This window comes from Mus musculus, chromosome 19, assembly GCF_000001635.26.
Source record: "Mus musculus strain C57BL/6J chromosome 19, GRCm38.p6 C57BL/6J".
NCBI lineage: Eukaryota > Metazoa > Chordata > Mammalia > Rodentia > Muridae > Mus > Mus musculus.
The window spans coordinates 20,822,659-20,838,578 of record NC_000085.6 but is presented as its reverse complement, the minus strand read 5'-3'; the positions used below and the strand labels follow the sequence as shown (position 1 = coordinate 20,838,578).

Here is a 15,920-nt window from a genome sequence, read left to right as displayed (position 1 = left end):
TAAATTATTTATCTGCACATTGCAGATGTTTTAAACACCTGCTTTGAGTTATCTAGCTCAAGAAAATGTTCTCTTTTGTTGGAGGGGGAAAAATATAAATGCTCCAAAGATAAAACTCTGATGTGGCTAAGTCAGAAGCCAAAGAAATCCCTGACCTGCTCAGGAGGCAGAGAGACAAGGGCATCGATCCACAGGTAGACAACCAAACAAATGGTTTTTGTCACAGCTTTGACAAATGGAGTCTTTGATACTAATCTGCTAAAGAAATAGTCTGTGGACTAAGCCCTGCTTCGTCTCTCTAATACACACAATATGCATCAAGAACCATATAGCGAGTCTCATCATGGTAGGGCACAGAGTATATGTCAGGAGTAGGATAACTGTGTCATGTGCTAATATTATTTTGAGTTTTTAGAGAAGCCTCTGTACTTATTTCCATAGTGGCTACAAGGATTTATAGTCCCACTGTAGTGCACAAGGAGTCCTTTCTCCACAGCCTTGCCAGTGTTTGTTGTCACTGTTGTTAGCCACAGATGAACAAGTAAGAAAAATGGGGTCTATACACCGTGGGATTGTATTCGGCTGTAAAGGAAGATGAAGTCACAATATTCAGAGGAAAATGAAAGAACTGGAAAGTATTCTGTTAAGCAAAGTTTTGAGACTCAGAAAGATAAATATGTGTATGTTTGTGTGTGGGTGTAGGGGCCAGGAATGGGGGGGGGGGGGGAAGGTGGTCTTAGAATAGGGTTGGGGAGGACAGAAGACGAACAACATGGAACTTGCAAAAGAGCCAGCGGGGAGAAAGAGGACTAGACAGAAGGGGACCTGGGGACAGGGAAGGGCTGGGGAAGACAACAGAGACAATGAAGTGTTGCAGAGAAGCTCATTACCCTGTATGCTAATTAAAATGCTAGCAACAAAAGCAACAAACAAAGAAGAGCCCTGCAGTGTCTGGTCTAGGTTTTGGGGTCTGCATTTCCATAAGAACAAAGGAAGCTTAGAAGTGGAAGACAGTGGGAACACAGAGGAAGCCAGGGTAGCTCCCAGCTACTGTCCATAGGATCAGGCTGTTCTGTGACATTAACTGAGGCTCCTGTTGGGTGTTCTCAGCCTCCACAATCTTTGTTTCTTTTAGATAGTAAATGAGTTTGCCCATCTCTTTCTCTCATACTCCCAACCTTCTTAATTAATTGGAAGAAGTAAAAGATTAAAATAACAACAACAACAACAACAAAACAACCAAAAACCAAAACCCCAAAAAACCTCAGTATGGAAATGGTAGACAGACTCAGTTCCTGCAGAACAACTGCTCACTTCAGTGGCATGCTTCATAAAAACCCACTTCCATTGTCTAAAAGTTGTAGCTTTTTGGCTTTTTTTTTTTTTTGGCCTACAAAATAGTTGTTTGGCAGTTACTATAAATTAATGAGCTGCTAAAAATTGTGAAATTTAGATCTTACCATCCTTGGGATAGCGTTTCGCTTTTCACAGGGAGTATTTATTTAGAATTATACGAAATCACCAATACTTCTAATGTGCATATTTTGCATGCAGAACTCTTAAGGAGGGTATTAATCCAGTTTTCTCCTCTATCTCTTGTGTTGTATTTGCCAAATTCTAAGTTCTCAGTAAATATTACATAAACACGTAAGTTAATTCCTAGTGACAAGATAATCAAAACCTTCTAGCTTTCTCTCTTTTTGTGGCGATACTTGGGTGACTATGGACCAGCGCAATTGCAGCTTTCAAGACTGGTTTTATTCAACAACACACAAACATACTGCCCAGAACTAGAAAGGATTTTCTGTGCTGATTTGAAGCTTGGCTGTGGCTGTAGTGTCTCTGTCACAGATTGGGGGTGGAGCAAAGAATTCTCCCGCAGGGAAACCGGGGCCAACTAACAGAGCAACTGAATATAGCCTTGGCTGGCCTAGGAGTCATTGCTATTTTGGTCACTTCCAGATGTGCTCTGCTATAGTTTAAAGCCTTTAAGGGGAGGGGAAAGACACGTGGCTTTCCCACTGCGAGGCTGGGTGGGGGGTGGATGTTCCTCTCCTAGGACTCTCAACTTGTATTTCACCATCACTATTCTCCTAAGATGGATTTGATACAGTTTTGAAATGAAAATTGAATTTAGCAATGCTCATGTACACACTTGATTGCATGGGTAGCAATAGGTGAATAGAAGGAGGCTTTGTGAATAACCAGTACTGTTGCATCCCCCTTCGCCCCATACACATGAGCATCAAGAAGACTTTCCCCTACATTGGTACAATCTACTATTTATGGAAGTGACAGCTTTGAACGGATGTTGAATGGAACATGCTGTAGACGAGCCAGCTGCCTGTAGTAACTATTGTGCTGACCTAGCCAGCTGCTCTTGATGCACTCTGGTCTCTTCTCATGCTGTTTCAGAATGTCTTCTTAGCCCTGATAATATTGTGATTATGAATTATAAAAGATGTCAGTCTATGATATTTACGGACATGGCGATGAAACACTTTGAAACCTTTTCAAAAAAATAAGATGTCCAAGGACCATTTCCTGTTAGATTGATGATAATGCCCTGTCTTATTTCTTTCTTTCCCTGTGAAGATATGGTGCTAATGTAATCCACATCTTGGGAGACAGAAAGCGCAGGAGAATTGAGAAGCTCAGTAGTCATATGCATGGGGTGTGTGGAAAAACTGCCTCAAGTTACATAACTTTTTTAAGGTCGAATTTGTTCACCTGAAAAATATGAATCAGGGTAGCAGCTACTGAATATTCATATGTGTTAGTTGAGGGGCAATGTTGTGGTACATAACTTCTCCATTATCTAACTAAGTTGTGAGCTAACTAGAGGAAACAATAAAGTTAAGCCAGGTGTGAAAGTGCAGTATCTTTTATGGAAAAGAAGGTTTCCGCAGCCAGACCTTGTGCCAGGGCAGGTGTCCATTTGCATGGGCAGACAAAGCCAGTGTGTGCTCCCAGAGGGCAAGCGTGAGCTCTCTCTTACCACAGCTGCTCTACCCTCAGACTTGCTTCTGCTTCTTGGGCTGCAGTGAGGAATTTGAGAAAGGCCGAGGATGTTATACTTAGAGAATTTATACTTGTGAAAGAAATATTCCGGTGAGGAAGAATTCAGGACCCAGAAACGACAGCTTCTCAGGGTTCACGAGTCAGTTCTATAGGAAGAAATAATGTGACCAACTACTAGATTATCGACAAAACGTATCAGCTGATACTGTTACTATAGTGAGTATTACAGGGTTGCATTAGGAAATGGGTAAGGGCTGGTTGCTGAGAAAAATAAATGGTGTAGAAAACATCATGTGTTGTCCCATGCTTATAAAAAAATAAACAAATAAAGAGCTGAGGATGTAGCCTTTAAACTGAACAGAGGTCAAGTGTCTGGTCTCATTAGATTCTGTCCTCATTGTTTTGACACAAAGAAACCAGCACAGTGGCTTAGGACAGGCAAGAAGAGAACTCAACTAGATGAATGTAAAACAACTCAGCATGCAAGAGCGAGCCAGAAACTCCCACCAGCACACAGTCCCCTGGTTTGAAGATTTATGTATCATTGGCATTTTGCCCAATTACCCTATTTGATTTCTTATTGGACATAAGATTAGCCCCCTTACTCCTTAATAGAAGCTTATATGAATTGTTTAACTCCAAATATTCTGATAGGTTGAACTGGTCAGGGTTTGTCAGGTATATAATCAATAACCAATATATATGGAAATATAGTTTACATTTTATATATGAGTCTTTATATATTACACACAATTAAAAAATTAATAAAGCCTATGGAACATTATTTATAGTACACTCATATAGAAGATATATGAAGATAATCATTTTGCAAAATTGATCCGCAATTATCAAGGCTGAGACATCCCATAATCTTCTATCTATAAGCTAGAGACCTCTGAAGACTGTAGATTAAGTCCAAGTACCATAAGCACCTGCAAACTCACTATGTGAGCTGCAGTCTGAGGTAGGACGTGCTGAGAAGAGGCTGCCCAGCTCAGGCATTACGACAGGTAATGCAGGGTGCACATTTCCTCTCTGTCCATCATTATTCTACTCAGCGTCTCATTGAATGTGGTGTTCAGATGCTGGTAACAGCGATTGCTTTACTAAGTTCACCTATACCGATGCTAATCTCATCAGAAACACATCCAATGACACACCAGAAACTATTTAACAGGATTTCCAGCAACCATTCACCCACAGCCTTAACCATCACAGATAGGCTCCATTTCTTAAGATTAAAAAAAAATAATGAAGACACTGACCTATAGAGTACAGAGGGGTTTAGCAGATGGTTATTTGCCTATAGTCCTTACTGTTACTGTAGTGAGTATTACAGGGTTGCATTAGGAAATCTCATCTTGCCCTAGGTAAATCCCCAAACTCATTTGAGACATGTGTGCATGTGCGTGCGTGTGTGTGTGTGTGTGTGTGTGTGTGTGTTTTTTCAGACCTTGTTAGCATCATGTTTGAGCTAGCCATCATCTTTGTTTAAGTCATCTTTCTTAATTCCTCTTCATTCTCCTTCTAGGACTTACTATCTAGGCCACTTTCTCCCTTGTCTCTCTATGTTGCTGTACCTCCATTTCCTCCTCCTATACTGCTAGGTCTTACAGTCCTACCATTGGGTTGATGTAAATGACATCGAAGATAGCCAACTGGCTCTTGTAAGAGTTTCAAAAGTAAGTCACCTGATTTCAACAAAACAAAACAAAACAAAACAAACAAAAAAGAACCCAAACTGTCCAATTATTTCATAAAGCAAAACAGTTACATGATTCTCAAAGAGATGTGAGACAGGAGCTAGGGAGTGGATATGTGATATGATGTAATGGAAAGAATGCTTCAGGATTGAAAGTGTGAGAGAGAAAGGCGATAGAGAAAGTAGCATCATAATACTTCCAGGTTCTGTGTGCAAGAAGGGGGACCATTTGATGACTTCAAGAGATGGTGATGTACCCGGACAGATAATTTGGGGGGGGGGTGATGTACTGTACAGATGAGTATGGCTGTTATGAAGAAGTGGTATCAGTATGCCCAAAGGATGCCCATTGTTTCCAATATCATCTCACCAGCTACTTGTGCTAAGAAATATCTGAGACACAGCCTCTATGGTTAAGGGGGAAGTGATCTAATTATGTCTGAAGTGTCAGGAAATGGACACTCAGTTCAAAATTTCCCCTACATGTATGTTATACAAATTCTTTAAGTGGTACCATGACGATTGTTTTGATGTTTAACTCAATGGACATTTTACAGTAATAGCTCCACTTTGGAGACAGCCTACACTTGGTTAAAATTTTATCTATTTACATGTCACTGAAGTTCATCTGAATCAAGAAGCTGTCAATCAAAATGACACCTGAGACATTAACTCTATGAAACAAAACAATGTCAGACTGTGAACTCAGTCGAAATTAATATCACACTTATTTTTTTTCTTCTATAAGAAAATTTTTATTTATTATTTATTTTTTAAAATTTCATTTTTTTTTCTTTTTTACTAATTCACTTTACAACCTGATCACTGTTCCTCTCCTGGTCACTCCCTCTCACAATCCTTCCCCCATCCCCTCTCCCCTCTTCTGAGCAGGTGTGTGTCTCCACCCAACCCTCACCATGACACTTCAAGTCTCTGCAAGGCTAGTCACTTGCTCTCCCTCTGAGACCACACAAGGCAGCCCAGCTAGTAGAACATATCCCACACACAGGCAACAGCTTTGAGGTAGCCTCCATTCCAGTTGTTCAGGACCCACATGAAGGTCAAGCAGCACATCCGTTACATATGAGCAGGGAGGCCTAGGTCCAGCCCATATATGCTCTTTGGTTAGTGGTTCAGACTCTGAGAGCCCCAAGGGTCCAGATTAGTTGACACTGTAGGTCTTCCCGTGGGCCCCACAATCCTTCCTTCTATTCTTCCATATGAGTTTACCCACTGTTTGACTGTGAGTGTCTGTATCTGTCTGAGTCAGCTGCTGGGTAGAGCCTCTTAAAGTCCATTTTTTTTCTTCCTTTGTGTTGCTCTTCACAACATCTGCTAAGTGGTTTTGTTGTTGGATTTCAGGGCCTGGCGCAGTACTCTGTCCTCTTTTATGGCTATTACGACAATAAACGCACGATCGGATGGCTGAATTTCCGGCTACCTCTTTCCTACTTCCTGGTGGGGATTATGTGCATTGGATACAGCTTCCTGGTTGTCCTCAAAGCGTAAGTTTTTAATCTAATTTATGGAATCAATTCGAATCATTTTGAGATCTGGGTATAATTTTGATACCATTTCAGGTTTAGAGAATGGTAAGTGTGTAAGAGGTGAATCAGCACCCATGTTAACCGATTACATCCTCAAAACAAGAGTGTTTGACACAAACACAGGTCTTTGGGGCACTCACTCCACAGGGTCAGAAGGTGGCAGCACACAAGAATGGAAATACAATCAGTGGGAGAGTACTTGCAAGGCTCTGTCCCCAAGCCTGAATAAAAAGTCAAGACTATGCTTTGCATTAATAGGCCTGTGACAACTAAAATAATATTCTGGGAAGTGAATTCAAATTATTTAAAATTTAGATTCTTTAAATTCAAGGTATTGAATAAGGCAAACACAATAGATGTGAAATGTTTTTAGTGGTAATACAGAGAAAATAAATGTAATTTTGATAATAGAATTTATTTTTTTGAGTATTAACACTTCATCATGTTATCCACATAAAATTATCATTGCAATATTCTATGTCTTCTGGGTGCAGTTACTAGGTCTTTGATGTCTCTTGTGCTGCCCATGGATCATATTTCTGGTACTTGGCAAACTCTTGCTCCTGGAGAGCTCACATTTTAAAGATGTTCCAGGAGGTATGGCTGGTCTTTCAAGTTTGCCCAAAGATACTATTTAAGATAGTGGTTAGATACTAACCTAGCCTTTCTCTTCTCAAAATTATTCATATTTGAGCCAGGCCAGTCTGATTTTGGGCCTCTTCTTGTCATGGAGCTTTGGTGATTAAAGTGATTGAAAGTTCTGGCTCTATCAGGATGCTCATGGCTTCCACTCCCACTGCCAACATTGGAAACAATATTTGGTAGAAGAATAGATGATATCTGAATGTTTGTATCATGTCATGATACATGTTGTCATGATATCTTGTTGAAATCATTTGTCATGTTTTCTATTGCCACCTCCTACTTGAATCCTCTGTACTATTGGGATAATAGTGGATGTATGGGATTCATCACTTGAATAGACAGGGACCTGTCTTAAGGTTTCCATTGCTGAGAAGAGAAACCATGACCAAGGCAATGCTTATAGGAGACACCATTTAATTGGGGCTGGCTTACAGGTTCAGAGGTTAGTTTATTATCATCATGGCAAGAAGCATGGCAGGGTCCAGGCAGATATAGCACTAGAGAAGGAGCCAAGAGTTCTACATCTTGATCTTAAAGCAGTTAGGAGAAGACTAACTTTCAGGCAGCTAGGAAGAGGGTCTCAAAACCACTCCCAAAGTGACATACTTCCTCAGAATAGGGCCACTCCCTGGACCAAACTTATTCAAAGCACCACAGGACCTGACTACTAAAGTCAAAGAGGGTATATAATAGCATTGTCACCTTGCCTGTACTTCATAAACCTTAGCCACAAAGTGGGAGGAAAATCTACTTTAAATGATCTAAGTTAGAAAGTAAAATTAAAAAAAATTATTTTGAGTGTTCAAAGTAGAATTCTTTGTTAGCCTAGGACTCTCCTGTTTTAGGTCTGAAGGTCATGGGAATTTTTGGCAAGTGAGCGGTTGGCTGCCTTAATTTTCTGTTATCTCCTCCCTTTTCCTCTCTCTTCAAAGACCTGAAACCCTTATCATAAATGCAATTCATATGTTTTAAAGGCAGACTAGCACAGATGAACGTTGTGATGCTCATTGTGGCTAGGAAACGATCATTTTCTCTGGTGTTTGAAGCTAATAATCTCAAACTGAAAGTGATTTACTTCTCAAATCTAGATGTTCTTACCAAAGCAATTCTATAAGCCAAAATTTCTGGATTTAACTGGCAGAGCTCACATCTATCAAACTGCTGGAAAGAGCTGAATAATTCATTGATGGCATACTGAAGAAGGAGCTTATTAATGCCACCCTAGCCCGGGAGGCTTTCCCAAGGCTTCCTTACTGCAAGTCGCCCTGAAAGTGCCTATATTTACTTCTGTTTAGGAGCCTGGCAATAATAGTACTCATAGAATAGACAAAAACATCCTCCTGTGCCTTATATTATTTCATGTAAGCTGTAAATGATGTTGAAGTTTTATCTACATATACTAGCTTGTATGTATCCTAAGCCAACATATATCATAAACTGATATAAGCATAAACACAAGTAGTTTTTAAAGTGGGAAAGTTGGCAATCTCCATATTTCTGAATCTCTAACAAAACCATAATTTATATTTCAAATAATTATCAGTATTTTCCTAACATGTACTTACCATGTATCATTAAAACCATTAGTTATTCCATTTTTTGTAGTTCTTGTATTTATTATTTACTAATAGTTATTTATTTGTTTATTTATTTATTTATTTATTTATTTATTTGAGACGGGTTCTCATATATCTCAGGCTGACCTGGAGGAAGTTATTTCTTCCAAAGTTATGGAATTGCAAGCATGTACAACCATGCCTGGTTTATGTCATGCTGAGGATTCAAGGCAAAGCCTCATGCATGCGAGGCGAGTACTCTACGGAGCTCCATCTCCAGAGAAAACCTTTCACCTCCCAAACATTACAAAGCAACTCTAATACCATTTTACAGACTATAAAATAAACGAGCACTAAAGACCATCTGCCCTTAGGACTTGTTTCAAACCATTGTTTTTGTAGGTGAAAAGTTCTGTTACCTACTATTCGCCACCTGTGCTCTTCGCCTTCCCTTGGACCAGTTTGTTCCTCCAGGCTGTTTTGTGAAGTGAGCTGAGGATATATCAGTTATTCTCACAGAGTAGATGGAAAATTTAAGGTTCAGTGGCTTTATGACCAGGCCAAGGTCACATGGCCAGAACGGAGTTTTGAACACCAGTCTCTAAGTGATTCTCAACTTGTGGGGTCATGAGCCCTTGGGGGTGTAATAACCCTTTCACAGGAGTCTTTTAAGACCATTGGAAAACAGATATTTGTGCTATGATTCATAACATTAGCAACATTACAGTTATGAATTAACTGAGTTAATGTGGGTCAGCACATGGGGAACTATATTAAAGGGTCACAGCACGAGGAAGGTTGAGAACCATCGCTCTACCTGCATTTTCATTTTCCTAATCTCTGAGGAAGATACATCTATCCATCGCATAGTGACAAAGATGTATCTCTACCTTCTTCTGGATGGCCTCTTATAGTTTTACAATCTATATTAAAATGATTCTTGCTGGGTGGTAGTGGCACACACCTTTAGTCCCAGTGCTTGGGAGGCAAAAGCAGGTAGATGTCTGTGAGTTCAATGCCAGCCTGATCTACAGAGACAGCCAAGACTATAAAGTAAAATCCTGCCTCAGTTTCCCCCAATAATAATTTAAGTAAGTGAATAAATAAATAACATCTTTTGTCCATTTTAAGACTCTTTAGAATTAAAATGCTTTGATATGGCTCTTGTGCTAAATTTTCCTTAAAATATCAGCTTATGAAACCTAAGTATATTACAAGACATTTTCATAATATTTCCACCACAGATGATAATGTTCGCTGTTTCTAATGATGACATCAGACCCTAAGGCTGCCTTTCAAGGCTCTGTGAGACCATGAGAAAGGCTCATGTTCCTTGCCTATGGGAACATAACCTCCTGGCAGATCCACCATAGCACATGACTGGCTCCTCCTCTTTTCCAACTACAGTTGACCTTCTTTCAAAGGTGCTTGGAACAGAAGGGCAGTGACATATGAGAGACCTAAATTCACCATGTTTCGTTTCATGTCACTGCTTTATGAGCTGGATCTCGACTTAGGAGTTTCAAAATGCAAGATTCTCCTCTCACAAACACCATCCAGGATGAATGGTGAGGCTGACATTGTCAACCCTTTTATAATGTCAGGACAGACTGGAAAGCAATCCCATAGCAAGCGTGCATACAAAAAGCTATTTGTGATATAAGTGTTTTGTGGCAAACCTTTTCCCAGTGCCAAGTTGGCCTCTATTTTATTTTAAACAATTTATAATATCTTTACAAGAACCAATCTAAGGAGTTATCTAGTGCCTGGAAACTTAGTGATGGATAGGATGAAGTCTTTGCTGTCATGGTGCTCAGTGAGGGAAATGGACTGTAAGCAAAGGCAGTGATTCGGGCCTCAGTCTATGACTTTTTTATTACACTGTTTTGTTTTTTTGTTTATTTGTGTGTGTGTGTGTGTGTGTGTGTGTGTGTGTGTGTTTTACAATCCAGTCTTTTTCTTAGTTTCCTTTGAAGAGCATAGTTCAGGCTGCTTGGTATATCACCCTTAAAATAATCCCACCTTCTCTCTTTAAGGGATTTATTTGGTCAGCTTCCTGCCAGCCTCTAAAGGTATTTAAATCATCAGTGTATAGTAGTTTTTGATCACCACAGAATGAGAAAATTAAGTAATATGAAACCCATAAAACTTAACCATCAGTGTTCCCACTGTCTATTTATATCAATAAACCTATTTAGAGATGTTTTCCAGATGTTGCATTTACAGTTTTCCCGTGACTGCTGTTTTCTCATTCCTCGCCCGCCTTTCCTTCTCCTTTCTGGCTGCTGAATTACATTCCTGCTTTTATAGGATGACCAAAAATATTGGTGACGATGGTGGTGGCGATGACAACACTTTCAACTTCAGCTGGAAGGTGTTCTGTAGCTGGGACTATCTGATTGGTAACCCTGAAACAGCCGACAACAAGTTTAACTCTATCACGATGAACTTTAAGGTAAAGGCACAGACCCCAGAAGCTGACTTCTAAGACCAACATAGGGAGGTGTTCGACCTCAGTCATCAAATATCTTGACAGTTATGAGACAGATGCTCTCGTCATTGCTTCGGACCACGAGGTGGGCACGAGTCTGATTATGACAAAAAGACCCTGTGACCCAGAGCAGCTGTATCTTTGTCTCTGGGACTTTTCTTCTCCAAATTTAGTAATAAAATAATGCTATTTGGTTAAACTAGTTCACTGGTTATAAATATCATATAGTTCAGATAATATGACAGTGCTCACCAGCTATTTGCAGAAACATGTAGGCTCGGTATGTAAATTGATCCTAAGACCTTAGGCAATGTCTTCAGAAATAAGACTGGGAGAGCAGACTTTGCACAGATGTGCAAATCCAGTGTTTGGGAGATGGAGGCAGGAGGATCAGGAATTCAAGTTCAATCTCAGCTACAAAGTGAGTTCGAGGCCAGCATAAGCTATATGGAATTGTTTCATAAAAGTCAAGCCTTACATTCCATCTCCCCTGCTCTACCCCCTCCCCCCAACCCCCCCCCCCAAAAAAAAAGGACGGGGCGAGTGCCATTTAGAATGAAGATTCTCCTAGTGCTACGATTTAAGAGTATGCAAGTATGCTCTCTTTCCCTCGTTGGCTTTCTGTTATTATTTTTAGGCTGGGATGTTTTAGAAGGGTCTTGTGTAGCCCAGGCTAGCCTCAAGCTTGCTATTTAGCAGATGCTGGCCCCAAACTTATGACCCTCTTGCCCTACCAGTTCACTAACTGGCCCTTTTCTGTCTATATTTACGGAATGCACTTTACGGAATTTCAGATTTTAGTTTTCATTTTTGTGCCTTTTTTTTTTTTTTTTTTTGTTGTTGTTGTTTTCTCTCCTCATCTCACGATCCTTCTCACGGCCCTGTCTCTCTCCCGTTCTGCTGTGCCTGGCTGCAGGAAGCCATCATAGAAGAGAGAGCCGCACAGGTGGAGGAGAACATCCACCTCATCAGATTTCTGAGGTTTCTCGCTAACTTCTTCGTGTTCCTCACACTTGGTGCAAGTGGATACCTCATCTTTTGGGCTGTGAAGCGATCCCAGGAGTTCGCCCAGCAAGATCCTGACACCCTTGGGTGGTGGGAAAAAAATGAAGTTCGTCTCTGCATGCGTTTGACGTGCTAAGAAACTGCGACTTGCTGTTTTGTGGGTTGTGCTTCTGTAGCTGAGTGTGAGACAAGGATGCTCTCTGCCTACTGCTCCCCGTTCTGCTCCCCAGCTAACCACCCGCATCGAACATTTCCCACTATTTCTTTTGTGCTATTGGGGCTTTGATGTCAGCAAAGATGGGCAGTTAGAATAGCAAAGGGAGAAGAGAATATGTTACAGAGAGAAGGATAGATCATAGTAGATTGTGTGGCAGGCAAAGTTAGGAAAACCAGAGTGTCAGCCTGGAAGTTTGATTTCAAATCTAAGGCTCTTCATATAATCCAACATTGCTTCCTCCAAAAATGTCACTTCCATAACTGAAATGCCAGCTCCTGATTCTTTTGTTCACCATCCCTATGCCTATCTCATAGGAAGCATCATACTGCCTGCCTCATTTTCCAGGCTTTTCACATGAATTCTAATGACATACCTTAGTCTCTTCCTTAACAGAGCCTTTGACCCTCAGCTATTCAAACGAGGAAGGCTACGTCTTGACCAGTTTTGTTCACAAATAATTGAATCTTTTCAGTTACTGTGTAGGAGAGAGGTGATTAGGGTACATATCTAGGATTAGAGACTCAGTCATCCTGGGTTGTTGCTAGAGCCTGGTCCCTTTCATAGCATGTTTCTGTGGACCACATGACACTGATGTGAATTTGGGCATTTTCAAAGCATGCCCAGTTTTATGCCATGAGATGGTTAGGTTTTCCAGATGGAAAAATTTTCAAAGCTCTGTAGATGGAAGAATTTTGAGGTGCACAGTTTCTTCATAAATGTACAGTTTCTTCGAAATGTCCTGGCTGGCAAGTGGTAATTGAAATATTAAAAAGCCTTGACATCAAAGCAGTATAGAAGCTTAAGAAGTGGTAACAGCAGAAAAAAAACCACACATTTAGAGATAACAGTGTCACAGTTGTTCCATGGAGACCTGTAAAGTGGTAGTTATTAAGTAGAGGATTTTTTCCCCCTTAAATGAAAACAAAACAAAACAAAACAAATCAAATCAAAACAAAAAAAAAACAAAACAAAACCCCAGCATAAAGCATTTACCAAGTTTGTTTTCAAAATACTCTCATAATGTTAATAAAAATTATAAGTGAAATGTTTGGTGTGCTCCGGCCCATAGCACAATGGTCATATTTCAGTATAAATGAACCACACTAAATGATAAACGGTCGCTTGTCATTTACTTTCCTCCCATCACTCAGGAGGCTGAGATAGAGGTTTAGTGAGTTTGAAGCCACCTGGGCACAGTGAATTCTATGACAGCCTATCTCAGTATACAGGAAAGAATTAGTCTTTATAGGGACTAGTTTATTATCTGTTTTAGAGGGACTCTCTGATCTCTAGATACAAATGACAATAATGGGGACTCAAACATAACCCCGCACAAAGGTTAAATTGTCTTTGTGTATGGTTGCACAGAGTGTGCTCAATTTTTATGTTCAGTTGGAAATATTTCATGCTGATTTTATATTATATCACGCTGAGTTGTGTATCCTCCTGATCATGCTAATAAGGTATTCTTAGCTAAAAACTTGGAAAAAATAGCAACTATAGTCTAATTATAGTCTGGTAGTTCTAATCACTCAAAATATGGAGTGTACAGGGAGAAATAAGAAAATGTTTAGGGCTAACAGTTTGAGCCCAGGTATTTAGAGAGCAGGTTGCAAAAGTTACTTCCAGTCTTTTCTTTCTCTTCATCTCATTGTCAAACAGATCCTTTCCAAAGTGCCGTGCGTCAACATATCAGAATCAGCGGCCACGTAGAACATCTGTGTTCTCTGGGCAGAGTGATGAAACTTGCACACTAATCATACCAAGGAAACATATGGACACACACACACACGAATTCATATAAACAACCTGTAAATATGAGTTGGATATTGCCTTTGTTGAATTGAGACCAAGTATTAAGAATGCATGGCTTAATCTTTAGTTTTATAAAATATTAAAGGGACCGCTCTGAAAACCTTTCCAACCGTGTCTCCTTGTAGATGAACATGGTAATGTCCCTCCTGGGGATGTTCTGTCCCACCCTGTTTGACTTATTTGCTGAACTGGAAGATTACCATCCTCTCATTGCTCTGAAGTGGCTCCTGGGGCGCATTTTTGCTCTTCTTCTAGGCAACTTGTATGTATTCATTCTCGCCTTGATGGATGAGATTAACAACAAGGTGAGTCTAGGGTCTTGATTGTCCTTGTCATCAGTGTGCCAGTTTCCCAGTCTGCAGATTACCAGAATTGCCTCTGAAACGGTGCTCTGTTATTTTCCTTTCCATTTTCTTTTTTCTGATTTCTAGATTGAAGAGGAGAAGCTTGTGAAGGCCAATATTACCCTGTGGGAAGCCAACATGATTAAGGCTTACAATGAATCTCTCTCTGGGCTCTCTGGGAACACCACAGGAGCACCCTTTTTCGTTCATCCTGCAGATGTCCCTCGCGGTCCCTGCTGGGAAACAATGGTGGGGCAGGTAACATTACAAAGAGAAGTACCTGTCCTTAGTGGTCCAATGCGCTGAATATTTCTTCTAAAATTCTAAGGCTTTTTGTTTCTTATTTATTAATAAAAATGGGGGCTGTTTGCTGAAGATTTAGCATTTGCTGCCTCTGAATTTCAAATTTATTAGCTCAGGGAGACGGAAATAAAAACACTTTCTCTTTTTTTTTACAGTCTTTTATGGTTGTGTATAAAAAGATAGCTTACAATCGTGTGAAGAGAACCATGCCTCCTATTATATTCTAACAAAGCACCCAAATTTAGATACAGACTCAAATGGCGTTCATGTGGAGCTCTAGTTAGTGTTGTTTTTATATATTAAAAAAAGTGCTCTTTGAGTGTAATACTCTAGTGGGTTTATGATATCAATTTTTACCTAATAATTTGCCCTTCAGCCTTAAAGGAAATGCTATTTTAAGTTATTTGTTTTTATAATGGTTATGTAAGTGACCCTGGTCTATGAGTAGTGATATCTTACCAGATAAAAGAAATAAGATCTCCTTGCTTACTGTCCAATAGAGGAAATTAAAAACTGAACACAAACAACCAGAGATGCTGCTTCAGCTCCCCCTCTTCTGTATAGACTCTTTATGCTCTGTGAAGCTTGTAATTTTATCTCATTGGAGAAAGCGCGCTTAATGTGCATTCAGCTTTAGTTCATGAAATACAGTAAAGTTTAAGTATGTTTTAGTGTTTCTAGAAGACAGCAGTTCAGCTGTATCAGTCATGTAGTCTTTGTGAATTATTTGAACAGATTTTTAAGTAATATTTTCTGTAGGATAAGAAAATCGGCCTGGTGAGATGGCTCAGCAGGTAAGAGCACCGACTACTCTTCCAAAGTCCTGAGTTCAAATCCCAGCAACCACATGGTGGCTCACAACCACCCGTAATGAGATCTGACACCCTCTTCTGGTGTGTCTAAAGACAGCTACAGTGTACTCATTTATAATAATAAATAAATATTTTAAAAAACCAATATATTAGCACAAGTCTTACTGAAGTAACGCAATGTAAGCTAATGTGAATGCAAAAAAAAAAAAAAAAAAAAAAAAACCTCACATTTTTCGGTCTGATGTCCATGAGACTACAATTAAGTCAATTGTGATTTCAGTTATGGGAGGGAAAGTTAAATAACATATATACAACAGTAGAATTATGTGATTGAAGATAGAATAGAGAACGTATAGTCTGAAAAAATATTGTGTCTTATTTTACTTTGTAAGCATTTGAGGAGCAGATAAGCTCCTTAGTTCTGGCTTTCAGATATTCAGGACTTTCTAGAAACATCTAGAA

General features: G+C 39.8%; 1 protein-coding gene across 2 annotated transcripts in view; it reads left to right on the top strand.

The window, feature by feature from the left end:
* Positions 1 to 15,920, top strand: part of Tmc1 (transmembrane channel-like gene family 1) — a 253,671-nt gene that overhangs the window by 198,548 nt on the left and 39,203 nt on the right. For both annotated transcript variants that reach the window (XM_006526640.4, NM_028953.2), the window contains exons 10-14: positions 6,086 to 6,228; positions 10,782 to 10,926; positions 11,879 to 12,073; positions 14,125 to 14,304; positions 14,431 to 14,601. In XM_006526640.4, the coding sequence (XP_006526703.1) occupies positions 6,086 to 6,228; positions 10,782 to 10,926; positions 11,879 to 12,073; positions 14,125 to 14,304; positions 14,431 to 14,601 (834 nt within the window). The remainder of the gene's footprint in view (positions 1 to 6,085; positions 6,229 to 10,781; positions 10,927 to 11,878; positions 12,074 to 14,124; positions 14,305 to 14,430; positions 14,602 to 15,920) is intronic.